The sequence below is a fragment of the Mastacembelus armatus genome, chromosome 11 (genome assembly GCF_900324485.2).
Source record: "Mastacembelus armatus chromosome 11, fMasArm1.2, whole genome shotgun sequence".
NCBI classification, from domain to species: domain Eukaryota; kingdom Metazoa; phylum Chordata; class Actinopteri; order Synbranchiformes; family Mastacembelidae; genus Mastacembelus; species Mastacembelus armatus.
Window position 1 is genome coordinate 21,739,551 of NC_046643.1, and position 25,824 is coordinate 21,765,374.

Sequence of the window (25,824 nt, forward strand, 5' to 3'; positions counted from 1 at the left end):
ACAGGCAGCCGCTCAGGTGTGAGGCCTTTACTAAGACATGAGCCACGTAAGTAGACTTTATTCAGCTTATCAGTCATAAAAACATATGTAATGAAATGTTTTCCAGAGAAACATCAGCAATAAAGAAGCTCTGAGCTGTGATGACAGAGGCTGCACTTCCTGTGGCCTGCCCACGCAGAAAGTGTGGTCAGACCTTATTCTGTGTTTTGAGTCATTTCAGTCGGCGTCAGGATGAGGGTGAACATCTGCGGCTGCCTCTTGGTCGTAGCTCTGGGCTGTACCGTCACCGCAGGTAACGACTTTATTAGCCCAACCTGCTGCTTCCTGCTTTTTTTATTTCACCTGCATTAGATTAATTCAACACTAATGACTTTACTCTTTACGACTATACTTCGTAACATACACACAGGACACTCTGCACTTGTTGTAGGTTCCTGCTTGTGTCTGAGGTGTTTTGTAGAACAGTTTGACAGTTTATTGCTCCTGCTTCAGCACAAATGGCCTCTCAGCTGTGGTGAATGTACTGAGCCGATGAAGAGTTTCCAAATCATAGAATAGATATTTAAAAGTGTTTGTCTCTCACAGAAATAATCCACAGAGTGATCACAGAGAAGGAGACCGTCCTTCTGTCCTGTCCTCACCCTCAGACCAAAGTGACGTGGAGCAGATGGACTGACGGACGGAAAGTGGACGTGTTTACAGTTGATGGTGACAGAGAAATAAGACACAATGACCCAGGCAGACGTTACAGTTCACAGGCAGATAAGTCCCTGCACATTCAAAAAGCTGTTGCCTCAGACTCTGGAACATATTGGTGTAATAATGAAAGAGCTGCAGAGCTGACGGTGATCCCATCAGGTAACATCACACTTTATCACAGCTGTTCTGCTTCTGGTTCCCTTCATCAGTCACAGTCATGTCTCTGTGCTCAGTAGCATTTTTAACTTTGTCTCTCTGCTGTGTGCAGGAACAAAGATCCTGAACGCCACAGCAGGAACCAGCATCGCTCTGACCTGCCCTGTTAATGTTTCTGAGGCAGAGAAACTGTGGAGGAGAAAAATCGGTTTAAAATTCACCACAGTTTTCGGTGGAAATGAGATGGATGAGCACGCTCCAGGCCGAGCCAGGGCCCAGTATTCAGCTGAGACAAACACGCTGACTCTAACAGACCTGCGGCCCACTGACTACGGACTGTACTACTGTGGAGAAAATGTAGCCTCTTACCTGAACATAACAGGTGAGAGACCACATATGTGATAGAAGTCGACCGGGTTAGATTGAGGCAGCACCTGAACGCAGACTAAACCATTTCAAACAGGAAAAAATGCAGAACCTACTGTGAGAGGAGAGCAGGCTGAGTCCAGGCTGAGCCATAAATCCAGGGGGAGGGGAAAGGCCCAGACATGAGGAAAGAAAACAGCACTGAGACTAAGGAACACAGAGGACCAGGGACTGGGGCTACAGAAAGCAGCAGCTACAGGTGAACCATGAACAGGGACACAAACGCTGAGATGCAAAGCACTGTGTGAGTGGAGTCAGGTGAGGTGGGTGAAGGAGCCAGGACCACAGGGCAGGACAACCAGGAAGCAGAAAGTCAGAGCTGGGGGGAAAACCTGGGGAAACAGTCCAAAGAAAAGTCAGTTTATTGAATAACATCACATAAGTCAGGGCTGTTAAACACATCTACTCTGTGAGATGTTTCCCGTGTTTGTGTTGGTCCCAAACACACTGAGTAACAGCGACAGGTGAGCCGTACCTGCTGGCCTGCCGTCATTCATCTAGAAAGTGCCGCTGCCTCTGTGCTGATCTGTATGTTCATGGCTGTTTATTCTGTGGTCCAGCTGCTCCTCAACAGCATCTTGTTTTGGTGCTCGAAGTACTCCTCCCCCTCCTCTTCGTCGCCTTCGTCATCCTCTTCATCACCTGGATATACAGGAGCAACAAACGAGGTGAATGAAAGATCAGTGGTACATTGGTGCATGATGATGTTTGCACTGTTAACATGGGCCAAAATGCTTCTCTGTGCATTTATAACTGACAGTTGAAATGGTCCATGGGTATAAAGTGTGTTTATGTCCCAAAATACCTGAAGCTGACATTTAGTTTTTCAAGCACAGAAACCTGCAGGTTTGAAAAGGTGTCGGAATGATCCACTATGGGCTTTTCATTCCTTCCCTCCTGTCTGACAGGGACGGATGGACACCTGGACAATGTCTACGCTGAGATAACGGATGAATCGGTGTTTGAAGGTGAGAAGGAGGCGTCTGATCGCGTTCCTGTACCTTCTCAGTGGACACGTGGACAAACATCAGGGTTTTCATTTCTTACTGTGAGACAGACGCTTAAAACAGAAACCCCAGACTGACCGTCGTCTCGCTGCAGTTGTTTCGAGTGTTGTGCTGTTTGTGTGTCTGCGTTTTGATTGATTGCTGATTAATAAATACATGTTGATAAATGTTTTAATTAGCAGGTGGATCCACACAACATGACCTCACATACGTCACCATCAGTGAACCTGCAGAGGCGGGAAAGCAGACCGGTAAGGACTGAGCCGTCATCCGCTCTTTAACAACTGGACCTGTGTGTTAGTTGTACTGCGTTTATTCGTATGTGTGTGTTAGTTGTACTGCGTTTATTCGTATATGTGTGTGTTAGTTGTACTGCGTTTATTCGTATGTGTGTGTTAGTTGTACTGCATTTATTCATATGTGTGTGTTAGTTGTACTGCGTTTATTCGTATGTGTGTGTTAGTTGTACTGCGTTTATTCGTATGTGTGTGTTAGTTGTACTGCGTTTATTCGTATATGTGTGTGTTAGTTGTACTGCGTTTATTCGTATGTGTGTGTTAGTTGTACTGCATTTATTCATATGTGTGTGTTAGTTGTACTGCATTTATTCATATGTGTGTGTTAGTTGTACTGCGTTTATTCATATGTGTGTGTTTCTACAGTGGTGCCAGTTTATTCTGTGATCAACAAACCTCACCATCTCAGTAGAAATGAAGGTAACGTTTACTGTTGTGTTGTTGTGGATGTGTTTTATATGAGAAATGACTGAATCTAATTATAATAAAAGTCTTTTTTTGTCAGAGCCAACAGACGCCACCTATTTCCTGTTGGAGAACGTTAAAGCACCTGCACACAGTGGGCAAACATCATCACCCTAATTAGTTCCTGCATGTTCCAGCAGTATCTGCCCATGATCACCACAGTATTTACCAGTCAATAATGGCTCGTTGTCCCATTGTCCACTGGTTTGTTAACAAGGAGTTTGGACATTTATCAGTAACTGTGTTTAACTTTGATTAAAATATTCATGTGAACAACTTTCTCCGACTTCTGTCTTGGTTTTTGTTGAACATACATCACACACTGTGCAGCCTATACTCCCATAGGCCCATATTCCAGGGCTGTGACGCTGGGAGTCGCTGAGTGAGGAAGAGGAAGAGGAAGAGGAAGAGGAGCAGCCGGGATGAAAACTGTCATGTTTCATGTCTCAGTCACATCAGCAGCTTTTTTCTTAACATGCTCAGTTTCATGGTTTTTTGTTCTGTTTGGTTTCTGACCTGCAGCGATGAAAACTCCACAGGTAAACAATCTGTGTCTGTGCTAACACGTTAAAACTGATATTTGTCCATGTTGTCATGTGGTTTATATTGTGTTTCTGCAGGATGAGCTAAACCAGTAATAGCAGCAGCAACGTGATGATCTGCTAATGTTTTTTCTGATTAAACTTTTTTAACTTATCAATATTTACATGTGTAAATTTAATGATATTTATAATATATATATATATATACATATATGTGGTATGACGAGTGAAAATACCCCAGGTGAAGTAATACGTGTATTTCTGAATACATAATTCTGAAATCCTGCAGATATTAAATTCTCTCAACTGAAAAACAGAAACAGATTCTATGTAAAAGCAAAAACAGGGTCAGCGGTTTGATGTCATGTTTTATTTACCGTTAAACATGAATCATTTCTTCAGACGAGTGTGAAGCTGCTGTTAATTCTCCAATCAGCAGTAATTGTCTCAGTTTATTTCCAGGGTTGTTATTTGCGTCTGATGACACATGTTTCCATGAGATAAAAGGGGAACAACGTGAAAGAGGAAACCAGGCTAAAAACAGTGTCAGCAGGATGTGAGCGACAGAAAACGCCGCATTAAATGATTCATTAACACATCTAGAGAATTTCTAGCTGATGGAATCGTGTCGTCACGAAACATGAAGCTTAAATAATGAATCCAGTAAACACAGTGTCTGCTGTATTTACTGGGCTTGGACAGACCCAAACACGACGGGTTGTATTGGAACTGATAAGACTCCAGTCAAGTCAGGACATTCATTATGTGAAAAGAAAAGAATGCAAGAAGGATATTGAGAAATGAACATACGTGTTTCTGACGCAGAGGGTTTCAGGCCTGTGAGACGGTTCTCGGTCCCAGAGGATCACCACGTGTGTCTGCGCTGTGGCGGCTCCAACAGGTCAGATGTGGTCTGGACTCATCAGGACTGGGGGGACCAGGTGTCCCCATACAGAGACTCAGAGACCGACGAGGACGCTCTGCAACGCCACCGCCGGCTGCCGGACGGAGGCCTCTGCCTCCAGAAGCTGCAGGACTCTGACAGCGGGATGTACCGCTGCAACCAGCAGCCGGTGGCCGAGCTGCAGGTGCTCACAGGTACGCTGGAGGTGGAGCTATGAGTGGTGCATTATGGGAACAAGAGACTCAGATTGTTAATCTGGTTAATTTAGGAGTTCGGCTGTTAAACACCAACACTGAAAGTCTCATAGTTCCAAGTGCTTTTGGATGTAACTAAAGAACGACTCAGTCTGGGCTGTTCTCCACCTGCATGAGACTTCCTGTGGGTCTTTTAGCTGAGATCATTCACGTTCAAACAGGAAGTACAGTCTCTCCATTCAGAGTCCTTAGGCCTGCTCAGTGATCCGTCCAACAGCTGGGAATTACTGACCAAGCTGGACATAAATGTCAGTGAATGTGGGTAATGAATAAATAATTGTCAGCTTTAATGACCTGAGCCCTGAGTGATGATGGTGTGATCATTCACACACCAGTAGAAAGTCCCAGTATTTGACCGGAGCCTGGTCCATAAGTGAAAACTCTTTTAGAAAGTGTGTCCAACAGCCTCATGTGGCACATCCCCACCATGTCTCTTTGCCCCCCCAGGTCTTGACTTCCGAGTGTCTGCAGGCCGCACGCTGCTGCTCCCCTGCAGCCGCTCCTCCAGACCCAAACAGAGGTGGTACCAGCGCAGGCCAGGAGGGAGGCGGGAGGCCATCTTAACCCGGTTCAAGAACGGGACGGTGAAACCGGAGAGGGAGGGGGGCCGGCTCAGCTACAAGGACGATGCTCTGCAGATCCTGGACCTGCAGCCAGAGGACATGGGGGACTATGAGTGTAATGGAGACCTGCAGGGCCGAGTCACCGTCCTGACAGGTGGTTAGTTTTTCAGTGGTTTTTGGAAACATCATTAACTGCAGCTCATCACTGGACTGAAAATATGATGAAGATCTAATTAGTTTTATTATTTAAACCAGTTTTACTCTGCTGCCCTGCTTTTATCTGTGCAATGTAAACATGGCTGATACTTCTCACTCACCAGTGATCCCAGATCCAACCAGCATCCAGTCGACCTCCAGCACGGCCTCATCTCCTGCAGTGGTGGGAACAGGTGTCTATCCATAAATTCCAAAAACAAATCCTTAAGCAAAATAAAAAATCATTATTCATATTATCTAACCGGTTTTCTTTTATTTCTGTTTAGCAGAAGTGGTTGAGACAAAGAAGGAGGAGAAGAGAAGAGCTGAGAAAGGTTGGTCGACACATCCTCAGGTTTTTGTGACTGAATGAAACTTTGTGCCAGATGTTTGTTTGTCGAGCAGATGTTGTGTCTGTGCTCCCTCAGCTCTGCTGCTGGCGGCCGTGGTCGGACTGGGGTTAATGATCCTGCTCCTGGCTGTGGTCTGTCTGTTACTGACCAACAGGAAGTGCATCAGGAAACACAAATACTCAGGTGGGTGGAAACTGCTCCTCTCACTATTTGTATTGTGTCAGTGCTTGTCAGAAGGCAGAGCTCTGAGGCTAATAAGGACCAAAGCAATGTCTAATAAATCAAAACTCACTTAGAAACGTGTGAAAGCGTGAAATAGAAGAGGACACGTCACAACCTGCAGATTCCTGATCCTCCTCACAAACATCAGCTCAGCAGCTTCTTTTCAGATACAAGACAAAAATTGTTCACTGGTGTTTCGTCTGCAGCAGCACAGAGACACGAGGACACTGAGCTGCAGCCGTGGAAGACGACATCCAGACAAACCGGTAACACATCTGACCCCCACAGCACACGGCGGTTTGGTTACAGCTTTAATTATTGATTGATTATTGACAGTTTCTGTAGGTCATTAATCATTTGAGTTAGTAAAAATACCAAAGATTCCCAGGCACCAACTTCTTATAACTCATCTTTGATGGAAAGGTACAACCTTAGTCCAGGTCTGCTGTGACTTCAGTACTTGGCACAGAAAAATGGGCTCCCTGAGGGTCGGGGGACCTTCATGAGTCCTCAGGTCTCATCAAACACGTGTCTCTGCAGAGTGTGAGGTGTCTGAGAGTCCGTCCCTGCCGGAGGAGACCATCCACTACGCCTCACTGGGCCGACAGAACTGGAGGGAGAGACCCAGCAGGACTCCACGGGACCAGGAGCAGCAGAGCGTGATCTACTCCTCCATCGTCACCAGAGCCTGTCCAGAATCACACACACAGCCCCGTCGCTTTGATATGAAGCTCGGTGATTAATCACACGTGTTCACACACCGACGGACTGATCTTTTACGTCACTTTGTTTCCTCTTCAGATCAAATTCCTGCCTGTTCTCATTCCCAGGGTGTCCCAGGTACCCACTCCAGTCCGAACCTGGCTGCAGACAGGCCGTCTGACTCCTGACCTCTGGCAGCAGTCGACATTAGAAGTAATAGGGTTCGGGTTAGGGGCGGGGTCAGGGTCAGGGTTAGGGTCAGCAGCCAGGGCCCTCTTGTATCTGAGGCCCAGAGCAACAGCCCCAGTCGTGGATTTATGGTGGGATAGTTTATACAGAGTATGGGGGACCAGAAAACATCAGACCTTCCCACAGGAGAGAGGTGGTTTTTATCACTGAGTGCTTTAACCATGTGTGAACCTGGAGCCTCATCAGGCCAAAGGTCGTGACGCCCTGGGATGAGGACATGTTGGAAATTTATTGGCAGCAGCTTAAACACAAAAAATGCAGGTAAACCTGAAATAACATTAAAATGAATAATGTTTAGAGCTCAGAGTATCGTCAGTCAGAAAACAACATACAAGTTTCTTCAGCTCTAAAAGCCACTGCAGAGATTTGAGAGTAGCCTCTGTCTGATGAAAATCGATTTATTATAAAACAGACACGATCACAGAAACGTACAAATAAGGAGCAGATGCCACTAAACAGGAATAAGCTTTGCACACGTTACATTCCTCTGTTCCGTCTTAATGACTGAAAACAGTGAAACAGCTTTGAAACAGGCGAATCTTTCAGCGTCTGTACAGTCACATTAAAAATGTTACCTGAGAATGAGTCACTCATGTATCTGCAATGAAACTTTCCCACCACCAGGTGGCGCCCAAACTCTGGAGCCACAGTCCAGAGTCAGAGAAACGTCATTAGGCTGAAAACAACAAAGCCCCTTCGGTTTATTCCACCGCGTTCAGCCTGGGGCTGGTTGATACGGTCGAGTACGTCACATCCTCCTTGACCAATCCCGTCCGTCCTAGGCCGAAGGGGCGGGGCCTGACTGCAGGTTTCACATTTGAATAATGCAAAGGAACATCCTGCAGAGACAGAAAACATCACACTGGACTGACCCAAACATCAACATGTACCTGATGTAAACCAGCAGCTGAAAAACCTTCAAAGGGAGGAATATTTATACGGTGACATCGTCTTTGTCTCTCAATATTCCAGCTCTGGTACAAACAGAAACATTTCCATGTTTATTTAACAGGCCGAAGAGAATAAAGTGATGATTCAGTGACTGAGTGGCTAAAAAATGTGACACTAAATGTGTTTTATGGTTTTTAAAGGAGAAGGACACAGTACAAATATTATTAAAGACAATATTAGAGATAATCTGAGTTTATCTCAGGCAGGACTGTACTGACCTCTATGACCCCGGGAGCAGAGCCTCTTCTTCCTGGGTGACAGCTGCAAACAGCTGGTTTACCTGCAGACAAAGATCAGGGCAAATGATCAATGGGCAGTTTATTAGGAACAGCGGTCTCAAAGTGGATCAGTCTGCAGTAAAAGGGTTAATGTGTTTCGGAAGCCCAGCCCAGAGACCAGATCCGGCACCTGCTGACCGAAAGTAAAAGTAAAGGGCAAGAGAAACCGAAAGCGGAGCGCCGTGTTTGTGTCGAAGGAGCAGACAGCGGAAGAGCCGTCGCGTCCTTTCCTACATTTTCGATAAGAAAACTGGACTCTGAAAACCCGGACACGACGAAGACCGTGTGTCACAGTGATTTGTGTGGAAACGACCCGCGGACCGTCCCGTTTTCCGCCGCACCATGCCGGACATCAATCTGTGTCTGGAGGCGCTGTCCGCCCTGTCCGGCTGCTCCGTGGAGCTGACCAGCGGGGCCTCCCAGCTCACCCCGCAGGACTTCGTCAACATCGTGGCCCTCAAGCAGTTTTACAAGCAGGAGGGCTTTAAGGAGCTGGAGTACCCCAGTCTGGGGACTCTGTCCCTGCAGGACGACGGTGACCTGTACGGACCGCCCCCGGCGCTGACCGAGGGGCCGCCGCCGAGCATCAAGGCCACGATGAAGATCAATATCCAGGACTTCTTCGATCCTATGTTCGACTACGACTTCACCAACATTCAGGTGAGAGGTCACGTGACCCAGGTGTGGCATGACGCAGAGGTGTTTAGCTTTAATACCAGGTTAGAGTCAATAACAAAGTGGAGTATGGGTGAGAGAGTGAATGGGTGAGTACATGGGTGAGAGAGTGAATGGGTGAGTACATGGGTGAGAGAGTGAATGGGTGAGTACATGGGTGAGAGAGTGAATGGGTGAGTACATGGGTGAGAGAGTGAATGGGTGAGCACATGGGTGAGAGCATGGTGCAGCCTTTGCTGTGTGAGTCAGTGTATGTGCCTTTAAGTGGCTCTGACTCTGACCCCTCAGGATGGAAACACCCAGTTCCTGCGTGGTAACGAGAAGTACGTTCGTCCCTGTGGTTGGAACCGCGTGGCCCTGCGGGTCAATCAGCGGTATGACGACGGGAACGGCTGGCTCGGAACGGGGAAGGACGCCTGGCCTGTCTCCTACCACGGACACAACATGGACGGCTCCCTCGGCATCATCCTGACCCACGGCGGGGACCCCAGTGAGGAGCCCCGGTTCCTGGAGACGGCCGCCAACTCTCTGATCACCACGGAGAAGAAAGGCAGAGGGGTGTACTCCACGCCTGACGTCAAGATGGCGGAGAAGTACTGCAAGACGTTCAAGTCCAACGTGGACGGGAAGATGTACAAAGTGGTCCTTCAGAACCGGATTAACCCAAAGGAGAGAAAAAAGTGCCAGAGAGAGGACGTGTGGCTGGTCTACATCCCTGAAGGCCGCAACGACGTCCAGACCAGGGCCATCGTGCAGGAGTCCATCCGCCCGTACGGGCTGCTGCTGAAGAAGGTGTGAGGGTTCCTGTCTAGTTTTCTTGATCTTTAACAAAAACTGATCGGGGTCATTATTTCCTACTGGCAATCAAGTAAATGCTACAGAAAAAAAATCTATCGAATCTGCAAATGAGTGTTTTTGAGTTTGCTCCTGGCTCACACAGTTCCTGGGGTGCAGGGTGTACCTTGTTTCCTATATCTAATCAATAATCATGACACCGTTTCAATTTTGCGGCGATCAATACTAGCTGACCCCTGTAATCTCCATGATATGTTCAAATGTAAGACAAAAACGTGGGAATCTGAAAGCTACAGGTTCAATAGTCAAACTTTTCTGCTGCAGTCCGAGGAGGACGTGGGTTTATGCTGCCTTCCGGTCGTGACGTCTTTGTTCTGTCCTTCAGGAAACAAATAGTTCTGGATAACAAGCGAACGATTGTCACAGTGCTGAGATTAAACGATCCTAGTTTTACACACTGGAGCCACCACTTGGCTGTTCCTGCACAACGGGGCCGTCACTGACCTGGACTCAATACAGAAACCAGATGAACTCATTGGTCTGCTCTTACAGATGTCAGGTCTGCACACATCTGTCATTTTACTGTTACTGCTGTAGTCCATAGATTTAATGGGACTACAGTTCCCTGTGTGAATGATGCCTTCAGTAGCTGATTGGTCTGATTCCTGCCATGTGACCTCTGTTTTCTCTGTAATAAATGAAACTGCACAGATCCTGGTGTATTTAGTACTGCATTTCAAATATACCTAAAGTACTAAAAGTATTTATTATTCAAAATCAGATCAATTATTAGGTTATAATTACTACATGAGTGGATTAATTAGTCTATGTAGTGCTGCTAATCTCCAATATTATCCCTTTATAAATATTGTTTATAGATGTGGTGACTAATAAGTTTTAATTAACCAAATATGACATGGAAAAGTACCTTAAAACTGTATTTGTGAGCAGTACTTGGTAAATGTACCTCCACCACTGGGTGAGGTAGCGTTTCATGTGAAATGTGGACACAGGAGGGGACTATAGTTTTCTGTCCATCACAGGACACCGTAGATCTCAGGGTGTCAGTGACACCAATGTGATTGTGTTGCAGTTCATGCATGTCACCAGCAGAGGTCAGTAGAAGGTAGAACACTTATTTTTAAGCTGGAGGAAGTGCTGTGCTATGGCACACACACACACACACACACACACACAGACACACAGACAGACACACACACCAGCGAGCACAGGCACACACAGGTGTGCGCCTGAACCCAGCCTTCCCCTGACACCGACCACACACCTGAGCACAGGTAGAATCCGACGATGACGAAGAGAAAGCTGACGGAGAGTAACGCTGGAAGAACACAGAGCCCCACGCTCCAACATGGCTGCCTCATTCTGTCTCTGGCTGGATCCACATCAGCTCCTGGAAACACAGAAATATGGGAATACAGCAGCTCCACTGATCGATCGATCGATCGATTGGTAGATTAGTAGAGTGCCTGCTTATATTAATCCCAGAGCTGCAGGTGATGATTTCAGTTTTCTTTCTGAGAAACACTTTTGAAACTAAACAAATCATTTCACATGAACTTGCAGGCTGTTTTCGTTCCGCAGCTCATAAGGTTTTAGGGTCATCCCTGCTAAGACCAGTAACAAGTTGACAAACGTACCTTTCACCATCAGGTAAATCCCTGTATTAACACTGACACGTCCTCCAGCCCTCCTGGTGCAGAAATACAGCCCGGCGTCCTTCTCCTCCACCTGCAGGATCTCCAGACTGACCGGGCCTAGCTCCAGATCTCCCTGGCTGCTGAACCGTCTGCTGTCTGAGGTGTGAAAGGCGACCGCATCACTTCCTATTTTACTCTCTGTAACCGTCAGCAGAGGCAGCAGCTGGTCTGAACGCAGCACGTACCAGGTCAGCTCCACGCTGCAGGTCAGGTTGCAGGCCAGAGAGACGTTCTGCCCCGCCTGGACCACCTTGGCAGAGCGGAGAGCAGGTGAAGCTGGTGACAGGTGATGACTTCCTGTAACGCCTGAGGAGACACAGGAGAGAGGACAGGTGAGGAGACCCACAAGAAACTAAAGATGAACCATCTTCATAAGACAAACTGCAGCTCTGCCTGCTCAGGACCAGGATTACCTAACCCCCCCCCCCCCCCCTCGAACACACAGATTGAGGTGTCATGGATGTGCAGCTCACACCTGCAGCTGCTTTCACTTCACTTCGCCACCTGAAGACCAGCTGGTCCCAGGGAGGGGCCAGACCGAGCAATTTAAACAGTCCCCAGTGATCCAGACCTTTTCAAGTGGCGTCAACTCGCCTGGATTAGACACACTGGGCCCCTCTTCTGGAGCCAGACCTGAGGGGGGGGGGTAGTTTCCCTGTCAGGGTCTGGTGAGGTGAGCATGAAAAAATGACATAGATCTGCCAACCTGTGGGTCCACCACCTGCAGGGTGACCCACAAAACAAGTAACACAAATAAACAACAAGCTTCTAAATCAGGCCCCGACTCAGAGTCCTTGAATGAGATTCACCGACTGTCCTTGAAGTTCACGTCCACAGGTTCCCTGCCTGCATGTGCAGCTTAAAGCCAGCGGCTCAGAAATAAGGAAAACATTCACTTACAAAGCAAAGTGAGGGTCCAAGTGAAACCTGCCATCTCTGGGGTTTGTGCAGCAGCAGCAGGACTGATCAGGTCTTTGGCTGAACTGTATAAGTTTAGAGGGAGGAAGTGAGTGGGGACTTTACTGTGGAGCAGAGCGGTGGAGACCACCGACATGTCTCCGTTAGAGACAGAAAACTCAGCATTTTCCATTAAACACACACCACTGAGTTTCACACATATGATGCTGCTGCTCTTAGGTTTCGTTTCTGCCCAGACCAGGCAAACCAGGGCTCAGATCTCTCTTTCAAAATAAAAGCATCACTAAACGGCGCCGAGCGCTGAGCGCAGGAATCCCCAAAGTTTCTCCCCAGAGAGAAGTGAGAACAAAATCTTTATTTGTAGAAGCCACTGTATTTGTATTTGTATATATAGGACCAATTGATTATCCGATGATTATATGTGCAAACAGGAAACACGTTAATATGCTGTGGAACAGATCATGTTGTGTTTTGTTTGTTTTCTAGGCTTTATATATTTTAGCTCTATCTTCAATAAAGTTCTTTCAGATCATTTAAGTTAATGTAACATTCTCAATTCATTTCAGCCTGATGGGCGTAACTGGGGCTTTTACTTTTAGCGGCGGAAATCGAAAGTTAAGGCGCACGAGGGTGTGTGTGAGTTGATAAATGGGGGCTCTCAGCTGTAAACACACTCACAACCTGAACCAGCGGAGGACAGAGAAGAAGACTGAGGTAAAGCTGCGGCATCATGACCACATCCCCCCTGAGTCTCTGGTAGGAAGCACTTTATTTTGAAAGTTTTATTATTTTGAAAGGATTATTGACATGTGTCATTATTTCTATATTGTTATAAGGCACATGTCAAAGCAGCAGATTTAGTTTTGGGGGGAATCTGTTAGTGACTAAATAAAAGCAGCTTCAGGCTCCACCAGCCTGTTTTCAGTCCGGACCCCTGCAGCCGGACTCGGGAAGAGCCGCTGCAGAGACTCAGCAGCGGAGACTGTTTCATTTCGGGCGAATCAACAAGTGTAGGAGAAGCGAAACTTACCGAGCGACGAGGCAGCAACACCCCCCCCCGCGCGCGCGCGCACACACACACACACACACACAGCCTTTTATAAAAACCTGCAGATTGAACATGTTCTGCAAATAGCAGGTTTTATGTTTGTGCTGCATTTGTGAATTAATGGGATTATTTAATGAATCACTTATGACAGGACTCTACCAGTCAAAGGTTTGACTTTACCACTAAAGTAAATGAGAAACTAACTTCTGACTTGTATAGTGTAAAATGAATTCCTAAATAATAGAAATAAATGATTTATCAGTTTAAATGATTCAAAACAGAGACCAGGTGTTTGGAAGTGACGAGGATTAGTCAGATACTTTCCCAATAAATCAAAAGACCTTCAGAATAAAAGCGAACGTCTAAACCTCTTCATTATATCTGTTTGACTTAATTATGCATATTAACAAAAACTGAACAGTTCAGTCTCTTCATCCTGTAGTTTGTCCGCTGTGTGTGTGTGTGTGTGTGTGTGTGTGTGTGTGTGTGTGTGTGCGCTGAAGATATTTGTCCCCTTGATCCACCTGTAAACTCTGGTTTTGGTTCTGGTTCTGTTCCTTCCAGGTGCTTGGTGATGAACTGCTTTCTGGTCGGCACTTTAGTTGGTGAGTACCAGCCTGTGTGTCCATGTGTGACGCCTGTTTCTGCTTAGACAAGATGTTTAAGTTCGTCATAGGACAAAATGTTCGGAGCACGTTGACATTTTGATTTAATGTTTAAGGTCAAGGCTCCAGCAGATCCCCGCCACCCTAGATAGGAATAAACAGGTATAAATAATGGATGGGTGGATGTTTAAGGTCAGACTTAGGAGCATGTTTAATATTTTTGAATGATATCAGAAGAAGATCATTGGGGGGTTGTGTAGGAATGATGGATGGGGGCACTGGTGGTCTAGTTTTAGGACTACTTTAGTCCACTTACTGTCTTTTCTGGAGCTTTGAACCGTGCCACATGTTTAAGAAATCCTAAATGTGCTGTGAAATCATAAGAGCTCACACGTCAGCAGATACACCAGCTGATAAAGACCGTGTGATGTGGTTGAAAGCTTGGGTTCTTGGCTCACCTCATCATTGCTCCTCCACTGCCTCTCTGCCTCCAGACTCCTCTTTCCCGTCCTCTGCCCTCAATGTCGCTACCATCACCTCCAGGGTGGGGGACAAAGCGGTTCTTCCCTGCAGATGGAAGACAGTCCTTGAGAATGTGCCCCTGCAGGACTTCCACATCCAGTGGATGATCCCGGGCAGCTTGGTGTTCGAACAGCAGGGGCAGCAGATGTGGCAGGCGGGGGACTTTGAGGGCCGGGTGGAGGTTCCTGAGCAGAGGCTGGAAGATGGGGACTGTTCTCTGATCATCAGCGACGTTCAGATCAGTGACACGGGCAGATACGAGAGCTTCATGGTGGTGAACGGACCGAGGTCCGTAAAAACCAGGGCCTTCATCCAGGGTGTCAAGCTGTTTGTGTTAGGTTGGTTTATTTCCTGTCTCTTCATTATAATATTTCCCTTCTCTTTGGTTTGTCTTTGTCCCAAGTTATTTCTTGTCTCCTCTCTCATTCGGTTTCTTTTCTAAAACAAACCTGCTGTATTTTATTGTCATAACCACAAACATTTTTCTTTTCACGTCTGATCTTTCTACCATTTTCATCTTTAATGTAGATGAATATATAACTTTTTTTTTCAGATCACAAATCCTTTCAGTCTTGTGGTCCAGGTGAGGACTTGGTTCTGGATTTGCACACCCCTCACTCTGCCAGACTGGTCTTCCAGAGCAGGTGAGCTGTTACTCACTTCTACATCGGCATTTTACTTTTCAAAGTAAAAGAGAAAAAAAGAAGATGCAGATTCATAAACAATTCACCCTTTCATCTTTATGGATTCACATTTGTCTGAAAACCGCACCAACGGGCTGCGTGTACAGATATGACTCAGCCGCTAAACTCTGCTGTGACGCCAGAATCCTGTGGGCTTCGTGTATCAGAACTTTCCACAGCAGATAGCGCTGATTTTTGGAAAACGAAAAATTTGTTTTTGTATTCACGCTGACATGCAACATTCAGCTGAACGTGTCATTACTTCCTGTCAGGTTGGGTGTGTTTCTTTGTTTTAGACTCATCTAATATTTACACAGCAAACAGCTCATTGCTGAGAAAACGAAACACTGAACGTCACTCAGACCTTTATTATCCTGCAGCACACAGGGGCACTCTCAGCTCTTCATCTGGTGTTTTAATATAACTATAATAGAAATATACCAAAGGATGAAGCTTTTCAGAGGTTATTCACCTCTATGAGAAAATACCAGGTTAGAGAATTATCTTCAGATTTGTTCCTGCTGGTGACTGTTTATCTGAACTCTACTTTTAGCTCCTCTGCTCTAAATGCTCAGCACTGTCTTCCACATTAAAACCGTCATGAACCGTGCAGCCTCTAGGGGGCGCCGCCTGCACCTCGGTCTAACATTTAGCGCCCTGTGCTGCACAGGAACAGCAACAGCTCAGAGTGGTCGGACCTGTGGATGAGGGGGGATGAGAACGGCGAGCGCCTGGAGAAACATCCAGTGAAAGAGCAGCTGACCATAAGGAAGGTGAAGAGCTCAGATGAGGGAACATACAAAGTCCTGGATGAACGGGGCCTGGCGGTGAGCACCGTGCAGCTCTCTGTGGAAGGTGAGAAAACCACAGTGTTTACCACCAACTGCTCAGACAGTTAAACTCTGAACTAGTGCCGGTATCATGATCACATGTGGCTGATGGAAGTTGTTTGCTCCACAGAAAAGTCCAGATCTCTCAAAGTCCACCAGGTTATAGAAAAGGAAACACCAACAGGTGAGAACGCAGCATTTAGATGGTGTCAGGTAAAGCAGAGCTAAAGGTATTTCAGTAACCCCGAGTCTCTGCCCTCTCATGTCTTTGCAGATGATGTTGCCAAAAGCAGCTGCTCAGTTTTCCTCACTTTGGCTGTTCTCATCACAAGTTTCCTAACTTCTCGTCTCCTGTGAGACCGTCTCTCCAGGATCACACACCCCAACACACCGAGGATCCATATTCCTTCATTCATAATCAGCTGTGTACATTTGAGTGATACTGCAGGTGAGCCAGCTGAGCTGTGTGCACTGTAGCTCAGGGACACGTGTGAGTGACTTCAATCCTAATTACAACCAGCTGCTCTTTCTAAACATGAGCTCAGAGTGACAATGTTCTTAGCCTAGCTTAGCATAGCTTAGCATAAAGACTGCAAATAGAGGGAAACTGTTAGCACGTCTCTGTTCACAGGTCCGAAATACACCAGAACCAGTCAGGAGCAGGTGCCCTGTAAAGAGTTCTGAAGGTAGTTGTCAGGTAAAGTTTACATGTTCGGTTGAATTAGATTAGTTTAAAATGTTGGAAGTGTAATAAATAAATAAATACTGCAAATATTTAATGTTGTACTAACATTTCATGAAACCACCTGATGATACTGTAGTTTTTGCAGTTCACTGAAAATATTTTCCTCTGAATTATAGTAGATATACAATGAAAAATCATATTTTATAGAGAAAATCATCAAACAATCAGATTTATTGATAATGAAAAAAAATCACTACTGCAGGAATGGGTCTTAAATGTGACGGGTCATTATTATTATTATTATTAGTGTGATGATGTGTGTTCATAGTTTCTATAATCTTCTGTACATCAACTGTTTAATTACTTCATTTACAAAGTGATTACATTCTATTTATTGTTTTTGTTATTACTGTTTTATTTATTATTTCATCCTAAAATCTGTCAAAGATGAAAATAAAACACGTCGACACAGATATGGTGCATGTGCATGAATCGTTAGACTGGAATCAGGTCACACCAACAGAAGCAGGGCGGTGAACGGGGTCTAGCTCAGACCACAAACACACACACACACACTCTAACAAACCAAAGGACAGTCGGTGTGATCCACCTACGTCTAATCCATGAACCGAGCTGAACCAACACTGATACACTCTGAGCTGAACCGGTCCAGTGGGCTCAGGCAGAGCAGGGAGGTCAAAGAGTCCGGAGATGGACTGACGTTCTGTCCCTGAATGATCAGTCTCTGCTGAGGTTTACTGACACTGAATCACACATGAACACGACAACAAAAAAACTCTTTTCAAGTCATATGTGTGCAAGAGCTTCTCTCTGACCCTGCACCGTACAAAGAAAAACATACCAACTTAAGGCTCAGGTCACTGGAAATAAAACAAACCGTCTCAGTTCAGCAGTTCTGCTTTAAATCCAACAAAAGACTAAAAAAAAAAAAAGTGTTTCATAATCCAAGTCCTAAACATTCAGTCTGCTGCTGCTTTAGTCTGTGTTTAGATTTTCTTTACTCCTACTTCATCTTAACTCTGAGTATTCAAACATGATTTAATGGAGGTTAGAGGGAAGAACTGGTTGAATTATTGGGAGATGGGAAGGTTTTTATAAACACAGAAAGTTTTACTGTGGACAGGAAAGAAATCCAAACCTCATATCATCAGTAATGTTTTGGTCCAGTCTGAATTCGAGCCGAGGACCGAACCGTCATAAAGTGGACAAGTGATCAAGTGTCTGCAGGTTTACTCACAGTCACATCTACAATAAGAAACGTCCCTCAGATCCAGCAAGGACGTGGCCTCAGCTCTGATACACCTGTTCTTCAGGTGTGTTCCACAACCTCCAGTTCTCACTCGCTCACGTTCTTCGGCTGGGAGGGGACTCCAGATGTTTCTGTGCATCATGCTCAGGGTTCTACTGTCCTGTTAGAAGTTGGGTTTATGCTTCTTGACCTCGACCATCAGGTGGTGCAGGTTGATGAGCTCGGAGCGGACGGCCAGGCTGCGAAACGTCGGCTGGTTCAGGACCTTGTGGAAGCCGTGGTAGTACTGGATCAGCTGGGTCAGGGCGCCCTGCGGCAGGAGGAGGAACTCTTCATTTGCAATATGATGTCAGGTATTTGTATCTTAGAGGTTGTAAATCATTTGTACAGTCTCATCTTATTTAACGTGTGGAGATGCAGCTCTGAGCATAAACACAGCGCTGGCAAAGCTGCAGCTGCCTCTCTATTGGTTTGGAAGAGTCATGTGACTGACACACCTGATGTCTGCTGTCTCACCTGAATGATGCTGGTTCCATTCTTAAAGTTGGTGAAGGACCGCATGACGTCCTGACTCATGGACTCCACAGACTGTTTCCACGTACTGGAAAAGCCCCGAACCAGCTGAGTGATCCGAGCTACACACACACACACACACACACACACACACACACACACACACACACACACATTAGGCCGATATTAAAGTGTTCAGGATGTGCTGGCGTCTGATTGTGTTCGGTTTCCTTGCACTTCTCTCCTTCCCATGAAACTTTGTTCATGTGGTTTCAGCCTGTGATGAAAGTGTGACAAAATAAAAAAGAGACATGAGGCAACAAATGTGACAGGAAGTGACAGGGAGAGGTGACATTAAGTAGAAGCTGTGCAGCAGTGACGCAGAAGAAAAAACTGAACAAAAGCTGCTCATTACCCTGGAAAACAAAACCAGGCCATGAACTGAAAGAATTCAGTTTACACTGAAACCGCTCAGCCAGGATGACTGAGAAATGTAAGTCTGTGGCCACAGCACCAGGAGGAAGTACTGGGTAGATTCCCACTCAGAGGAGGTCCGTACCTGTTGAGTGTCGGTACAGTTTAGAGGAGGGGTCACAACAACCCAAAACACCAAGGGCTTGGTCTATTTGTTTCTCAAATGAAATAAAATATTTCATTCCAAGAGTCTTTTACTTCAGGGACAAACAGACGACTCAGGCTCCTGCCACCTGGTTTACATTAGTCACAAATATGTGGAGCTGCTGGGGAAATCCTGAAACAGGTTTCTGACTCCCAGGCTCCCTGAGATCATGTCATTGTGAAGCTTATTCCACAGAGCCTCCTTCAACAGCTTTGGAATCATAATATCAAATCAAAACCAATCAGCTTTTCTCACCTTCGTCATTCTTCAGTCGGTCCAGCTGCCCTTTCTCCATCAGTGCCTCGGCCTCCTTCACGAAGGCGATCATCCCTCCGAACGGGGGGGACAGAATCTCTTCGATAAACTCCTGAGGGGACAGTCATGGTTCAGAATCTTGGAGAACTTCATTACTTCATGGTATTTTATTACAGGAGGGCACAAGTCAATTTCCTGTTACTTACGAAAGGAACAGAGAAATACTGGGGGATTATTTTTAGTTACTTAAGTCTCTACACAAATGAACCCAGAGCCTTGTGTCCATGTGTCAGCTCAGGGTTCTTTCAGGTTTCACCAGATATTTTCTGTCTGTTCCACAGCTACCCTCCACAGACAGGACACGATTTCCCATAACACCTCTGTGTTTACCTGCGTCCTGGCCAGGAGCAGCTGCTGGAAACTCTCCACCTCTTTGCTGTCGTCCGCTGCCCTCTCCTGGACAAACCAAACAGACCGGACAAACCGTCAGCACAGAGGAGCACAGGGGAGACGACTGCCGGGACACAAACGATCAGGCAGGACAGACACTAAAGGAGGCAGGAAACTCACCATGAGGACACTGAGCATCATGTCGTAGTTGTTGATGAGGAAGATGAGCTGGTCTCTCCTGGAGGGAAACTCTGCCGCCATCTTCAGCACAAAGTTTTCCACCTCGACCTGTAGCACACGTTTTAAACCTCACTGCTTTTTCCTTTTCCTTTCCCATGAATACACCGACACACAAACTCACCTGTTGTCAAACAGCTAAAAATCACATTTGTCTTCCAGCACTGTGATATTGTTTTATATGAATGTGTGTGTGTGTGTGTGTGTGTGTGTGTGTGTGTGCTACCTGCAGCTGTCCCAGCAGAGTGTTGGTCCTCTCGTTGGGAAATGTCTGGTTGATGCTGACGATGGCTGACGAGAACTCAGCATAGCGCCGAGTGATCTGAAATTTGTCATATTAATAATATTAATTACTAATAATATAATAATATTGTCACACGTGGACTGACTGACTCCGGTGCCCAGAGGAGATGAGGCAGGACCTGCATCTGAACTCACACTGGTGCCCCCAAACAGTCAAGGGCCTGCACAGACACCTTGGCTCCACAGGTGAGCTAAGATCAACAACACTCCAACAGGCGTCCTGGCTCCCAGGAGGACTGAACACTCTTTGAGGTAACAGATCTGAGAAAACCACTAGTGCCCCCCTCTGGCCAAAGTGGAACACTACATTTGTTTTGAAGGAAAATCTTATAATTCATTTATTTGTACAAACTCAGTGAATTTATTGCTACAAGGTGTGTTTCAGGATGAAAATGGTTTTGTCTATGATTCAGTGTGTGTCTGTATAACACACTGCTGTCTATGTGTTTGGATCAAGATACTCACCATCACATAGTTGTGTTTTTTTCCTTACTCAGCCTGGTCCATTATATTAATCCATGCTTCTTTTTATTGTGCATAGTGTAAATCCATCCATCTATTATCTATACCTGCTTATTCCTAACCAGGGTCTCAGGGACCTGCTGGAGCCTAAGGGTAAATACATTTATCCAAACTATTCAGACCTGGTGAGTCTTAATGTTTCTTCATGTGATTGGCTGCTCACTTCCCCCCTTCAGATTATGAAGCTTTAACATTAATAACTGTTTGTAGTTCACTGAAATCAGCTGGTGACCATAAACCCGCCTGGTGCACCAATAACACTGAAGGATTCCTCAGGAGGTATTATCATTCATAAAGCAAATTCATGTCCGCTACAGTGTGTACTGGGTGTACAGTGTGTACTCTGTGTGTGTACTCTGTGTACAGAGCGTGTACAGTGCGTACTGTGTGTGTACACATACGTAGTGCGGCCTGGTGTCCAGAACTCCCAGTTTCTGGGGGTCTGTGTTTCGGATGCTGTTGATGTTCATCTCCAGAATCAGCTCAAACCTCGGCCACAGCAGCTCCAACACAGCCTCCCAGTACCTGACACACAGTGAGGACGCACGGCTCAGACACCTTCAGACACATTAGGATCACACGTCTACTCTGCAGACTTTTCAGTGCAGCTCCTCCTCACTGTGAACTGACCTTTTACAACATTTATCTCTACCTCTCTGTAAAGCCAGATTCACTTTCTGAGGAACTGAAACTTATTCACAACAGCTGAATCACAGAAATACAGAAGTAAAACACCTTTCTGGACCGCCACACAAATACACACTGACTTGTCGAGAGCAGGGATGTTCCTCTTAGCTGTGATGGCTCTGAACCTGAAGATGATGTGGATGCACAGGAAGATGGCGATGCTGTCGTAGCAGTCGGACACATAGGTGGACATGCTCTTCTGCGAGACAAACACACACACACACACACAATGACAACAGTGTTAGTCTTCATAACGCTGTTGTGGCTCTGTGTAGTGACAGTGATACTAAACATTAGGTGTGTAATAAAACATCAAACCACAGCTTCATAGCAGCTGAGGGTATTTGAGCGGCTTCAGTCTGAGAGGCTGAAACAGTGAGGGCAGAAGGGCCATCGTACCAGGAACATGCTGAGAGTTTTTCCCATGATGCTGTTGAAGAGGTCGAGGGCGGAGTTTCCTGTGACCATGAAGAAGTCTGACAGGAAGAGGTACTCTCTGCAGCCGTTGTCCAGCAGCGCGTAGTGCTGGCTGCGAAACAACGTCTCGTAGGGATACTGCAGGAGGGCGAGGAGCAACCGGAGAGAATTAGAATCATTCAAAACACTGTTCATGTTATTTTCTGTAAAATAAACTCATTGATTTGTTTTTACTTTCAGTTCAATAAATAAATCTCAGATGATGCCACAAGGTGTCAGTGTTCACCCACCTGAAAAAGAAAACCATGATGGATAAACACCTGCAGACTTACAGGAAACTCTTCGCAGGCTTGTTTTCAATACAACGTTCTAACCTCAGCCACAGTCTTATCATTTATTGATCATTTATTGATCATTTATCTGTTTTTAAATCTCTATTTTTCATAAAAATCCTTTCTGTCTCTAAAGCTTTTATTTCATTCATCTGTTTTGTGGATGTTCATTGGCTCAGCATTATTTTTGTGGCTGTGATTCCTGCCATGTTAAGTGTTATGTAGTTCCTGTCTCATGCTGCCATCAGGATGTAATGAACTTAGAGCTGAAACAATAAGAAATGAACTAATCTGATACAGGGTCAATCATTGTTCAGGCTGATTCCAGTTTCTTCTACTCAAACTCTCAGTAGTTGTGGTTTTGGACCTTGTACATCTGGTCCTTTGTCATGTGTGACATTTACTGGATTTACAGCTGTGAGGCCTCTCTCCCTTTCTCAGCCCGGTTGTGCTGTGGGTGTTTGTGACGTCTCACCCTGCTGTCTCCCCTCTGGGCCGTGTGTGGAACCAGGATGGGCCCCTCCAGCTCAGCAGGAGTCAGTATGGCCCCCCTCTGGCCCAGAGTGAAGATGGTGTTCCTGCTCTTCAGAGACGGTTTAGAGAAGAAACCTGCAGCAGTGAGTCAAGGAGTTTTGCACACGTCAGCAGGAAGGTCAAGATGTTCACTGACCTTCTTATGTTCAGTACATCCAGATGTTCTGGCAGTGAATCTGCTCAACGTTCCATTTTCATATCCCAAAACTCACAAACCATCAGCTACACTGGACGACTGTTCTGGGTATGGGGGGAAATGAAAATAAACTTTGAAGGATATCTTTCTTGGCTGTGTCCTCTACTCCCATCAGGTCGTCTTTGTCTGCCACCTCCTCGTACTGCACACAGGACGGACACATTGTCAGGTTCATGTGAACACTTATTTAGCTAAAGCACCTGACTGAGCAGACAAACTCAGTCTAATTTCCTTGTGTAAAGAATCCAAAATATGGACCTAAAGTCTGATGAAACACAGACGAGCTCTGAGACATCTGGACTTTCCAATGTGAATCCACTGACCTGCACTTTGAGCAGCCTGCCGCTGTACGACTTGAAGTAACTGTAGTAAATCTTGCTCATTGTGTCCACATACTCGTCCCTGATCTCTTTAGCCACTGTCCTCTCATTGGCCAGAAGGAACTGATAGAAAAATCTACAGCAGATGGACAAAGGACAGTAGGTGACCAGGTCAGTTCAGTTCAGGACATCAGAATATGAGTAGCCATTACTTAGAATCTACTCTGATGTTATTACTGATGGTAACTAGCGTCATTAAAACAGACAGTGATCTGAGACCAGGAAGGTGCAGTTTGCTCACCTATATTTCAGCAGGGTGTTCTGTGGTATCTGGTAGTTGGTCATGGGCTTCCTGAACGAGTAGATCTTCTGCAGAATGAACTCTCTGATCTTTGACACTGCCTGAGGCGACAACATGTATTTATACAGTTTAATTCAGTTACTTGTCAGCAGGTATGAATTTTGCCAGGCAGAAATCTCGACCAGCTCGTCTCACCTTGAGTTTGAGGCGGTCGACGATGTCCTGGATGTCGGAGCAAGCCAGTGTCTCTCTGAAGCTCAGCTCTTTAGCGAAGTTGATCTTGTTGTTGAGCTCGTGCAGCTGCTCCAGGAACTCCTGCTCTGTCACCGGACTGTCCAGGATGGTGCTGAGAGGAGACGGGACAACATTAAACCACCACACTCTACTCTCCTTCACATATCTAGAGCATGTTTATTCTCTTACGAGATCATGGCTCCAGGCACCACCAGCTCGTCCACCAGCTGGCTGAGGTGGCTGCGTACAGCCTGCCTGTTCTTCAGCCGCACGTTCATGCTGACCGACTGCTGCTGCAGAGTCTGGATCTCACTGCTGATGGAGGACAGGTCGCTCTGGAAGCCACTCAGCATCCCCTCCATTCGCTGAAATATGAATAATAATCAATATAGATGAATAAATTTCTCTGTTTTCTTAGAGCACAGAGCTTTTAGTTCCTTCCTGTTGTACATGGGTGCACAACAGATTAGTTTAGTCCCTGAAAGTCTATTATTTAGGGGAGACAGGACCACAGCCTCTCATCTTACCTCCAGGATGGAGTCACAGGCAGTGATCTGATTGTGCAGCAGAGCGATGTTCTGACTCTCCTTGATGTCTGACAGACAACTGGTCAGGAGAATAAAAGCATGTGCATAATTATCTCTGTTTTCACATGTAAATACTGTCATCATGATATTTGAAGCGGTGAGCGGTGAAGGATACAGTCTTTAATGGAGGCCTGTTCAATCCTCTGCAGCTCTGCCTCCACCTGCTTGGAGTACTGACGGAGGTCCACGCCCTGAAAACAGAACATTTTTATCAGAGACACCATTACAGTGTGAAAACCAGGAACAAACCATGTTTGCTTCCATGAACCCAGGAGTGTTTCAACACTCTCTGGACCTGTTTTTACTTTACCACTGAGAAACTAAAGAGGGGGAGAGCAGATGCATTTTACAAATACAGTGACTAGTGTTGTGCTGAGTACGTAAACATCTATTTACAGAGGCAGCAGGAAGCTTTTAGCGCCTGTTGTGGCTTCCTGCTGCCTCTGTAAATAGATGTTTACGTACTCAGCACAACACTAGTCACTGTATTTGTAAAATGCATCTGCTCTCCCCCTCTTTAGACCTCAGACCCGAGGAATGTTGTGACGGTCTCACCGTTCTGAGCGCCTCCTTCACCAGGTCATCTTCCAGATTAGCCTGGATGTGAACTGCAGGAGACAAACAACACACATGGTCTCTGTAACAGGTGACGAACACAGTGACCTCCTTTGTTTACTGAGGATAACGTCTTGTCTTACTGTCCACTTCATCCAGGATAAACTCGTCAGTGGTCAGGTCCAGCTCCCCCAGGTTCAGATTGGCCATGTCTCCGTCAGTCTTCTAGAAAACACAATCACCAAATTATTTCCTGAAGGCTGATGAATCAATCACGTGTCATTAAAGAGTCTGGATAATAGTGTGATTGATAAAAGATGTGATTAATATGATTGCTGTCCGTTCATTTTCTGCATTCAGGAACTCTCTGAGCTGTCCCGTGAACGGATGCTAACGGGCACATTAGCTTCATGCTACATTAATACACCTTTACAAAATACACAGATACCTGGATCGATCGCGTTTGCAATCAGAACCTTTCAATTGATCTTTCTGTTCAGGTGAGAAACACGGGTCACTGATCATGCTACCAAATGCTAAGGACGCTAACAGGCAGGCGGAACAAAAAGCGAATAGTTCTCGTTTAGTTGTTCACGACACGTCAGAAACTAATCCAACATCACCTCGTCCTGTAAATACGCCATGGCGACTTCTGTCTGGTTTCCAGCTGTGTTTACATCCACACCAGCTCCAGCTGCCTCCGCCATTGCGGCGACTTTACGATAACGTCAACATAAAACTACAAACGTTCCGCCGCACGATCCTCCCGGAAAACAAACGGACGTCCGTTCGTTTATAAACCAAAACACGA

The 25,824-nt window shown here is 46.0% G+C and overlaps 6 protein-coding genes and 1 long non-coding RNA gene across 12 annotated transcripts; 4 read left to right on the top strand and 3 right to left on the bottom strand.

The window, feature by feature from the left end:
- Positions 1–153: 153 nt before the first annotated feature.
- On the top strand, positions 154–3,329 carry LOC113126963 (uncharacterized). Of its 3 annotated transcripts, none has more exons than XM_026301123.2 (8): positions 154–292; positions 586–858; positions 968–1,237; positions 1,842–1,949; positions 2,190–2,249; positions 2,468–2,539; positions 2,951–3,004; positions 3,090–3,329. In XM_026301123.2, exons 1-8 carry the CDS (start codon positions 232–234, stop codon positions 3,164–3,166), a joined length of 975 nt encoding a protein of 324 aa, XP_026156908.1. In that variant the 5' UTR covers positions 154–231; the 3' UTR covers positions 3,167–3,329. The 3 variants fall into 3 exon arrangements, with proteins under 3 accessions (XP_026156908.1, XP_026156909.1, XP_026156910.1); XM_026301124.2 differs by having other exon boundaries at positions 2,471–2,539; XM_026301125.2 differs by lacking the exon at positions 2,468–2,539.
- LOC117152705 (uncharacterized) lies at positions 1,278–4,534 on the bottom strand. Its single transcript, XR_004463179.1, has 3 exons — positions 4,402–4,534; positions 1,757–1,923; positions 1,278–1,613 (listed from the first exon to the last, which is right to left on the bottom strand). It is a non-coding gene; the product is annotated as an uncharacterized LOC117152705 (long non-coding RNA).
- Positions 3,456–7,225, top strand: LOC113126960 (uncharacterized). Of its 3 annotated transcripts, none has more exons than XM_026301116.1 (8): positions 3,456–3,588; positions 4,417–4,689; positions 5,197–5,466; positions 5,633–5,701; positions 5,795–5,842; positions 5,936–6,043; positions 6,289–6,348; positions 6,623–7,225. In XM_026301116.1, the coding sequence occupies exons 1-8, from the start codon at positions 3,525–3,527 to the stop codon at positions 6,823–6,825; spliced, it is 1,095 nt and encodes a 364-aa protein (XP_026156901.1). In that variant the 5' UTR covers positions 3,456–3,524; the 3' UTR covers positions 6,826–7,225. The 3 variants fall into 3 exon arrangements, with proteins under 3 accessions (XP_026156901.1, XP_026156903.1, XP_026156902.1); XM_026301118.1 differs by having other exon boundaries at positions 6,292–6,348; XM_026301117.1 differs by having other exon boundaries at positions 5,798–5,842.
- Positions 7,226–7,510: 285 nt separating this feature from the next.
- On the bottom strand, positions 7,511–12,539 carry LOC113126110 (uncharacterized). The gene is made up of 5 exons (XM_026299941.2): positions 12,351–12,539; positions 11,391–11,756; positions 11,018–11,143; positions 8,203–8,264; positions 7,511–7,872 (listed from the first exon to the last, which is right to left on the bottom strand). The coding sequence occupies exons 1-5, from the start codon at positions 12,502–12,504 to the stop codon at positions 7,735–7,737; spliced, it is 846 nt and encodes a 281-aa protein (XP_026155726.2). The 5' UTR covers positions 12,505–12,539; the 3' UTR covers positions 7,511–7,734.
- LOC113126112 (uncharacterized) lies at positions 8,247–10,444 on the top strand. Its single transcript, XM_026299943.2, has 2 exons — positions 8,247–8,922; positions 9,226–10,444. The coding sequence occupies exons 1-2, from the start codon at positions 8,605–8,607 to the stop codon at positions 9,733–9,735; spliced, it is 828 nt and encodes a 275-aa protein (XP_026155728.1). The 5' UTR covers positions 8,247–8,604; the 3' UTR covers positions 9,736–10,444.
- Positions 12,540–13,004: 465 nt separating the features above from the next.
- On the top strand, positions 13,005–16,830 carry igldcp (Ig-like domain-containing protein). Its single transcript, XM_026299942.2, has 7 exons — positions 13,005–13,124; positions 13,981–14,021; positions 14,516–14,881; positions 15,097–15,187; positions 15,897–16,081; positions 16,187–16,240; positions 16,331–16,830. The coding sequence occupies exons 1-7, from the start codon at positions 13,099–13,101 to the stop codon at positions 16,411–16,413; spliced, it is 846 nt and encodes a 281-aa protein (XP_026155727.1). The 5' UTR covers positions 13,005–13,098; the 3' UTR covers positions 16,414–16,830.
- Positions 16,831–17,835: 1,005 nt separating this feature from the next.
- vps52 (VPS52 subunit of GARP complex) lies at positions 17,836–25,766 on the bottom strand. 2 transcript variants are annotated; one of them, XM_026299938.1, is made up of 20 exons: positions 25,637–25,766; positions 25,157–25,238; positions 25,014–25,066; positions 24,574–24,649; positions 24,399–24,466; positions 24,061–24,236; positions 23,833–23,983; positions 23,638–23,738; positions 23,340–23,472; positions 23,101–23,158; positions 22,762–22,895; positions 21,937–22,092; positions 21,618–21,736; positions 21,252–21,375; positions 20,252–20,347; positions 19,969–20,076; positions 19,789–19,854; positions 19,399–19,510; positions 18,528–18,646; positions 17,836–18,321 (listed from the first exon to the last, which is right to left on the bottom strand). In XM_026299938.1, exons 1-20 carry the CDS (start codon positions 25,718–25,720, stop codon positions 18,175–18,177), a joined length of 2,163 nt encoding a protein of 720 aa, XP_026155723.1. In that variant the 5' UTR covers positions 25,721–25,766; the 3' UTR covers positions 17,836–18,174. The 2 variants fall into 2 exon arrangements, with proteins under 2 accessions (XP_026155723.1, XP_026155725.1); XM_026299940.1 differs by having other exon boundaries at positions 18,175–18,321; positions 25,157–25,235; positions 25,637–25,734.
- Positions 25,767–25,824: the final 58 nt, after the last annotated feature.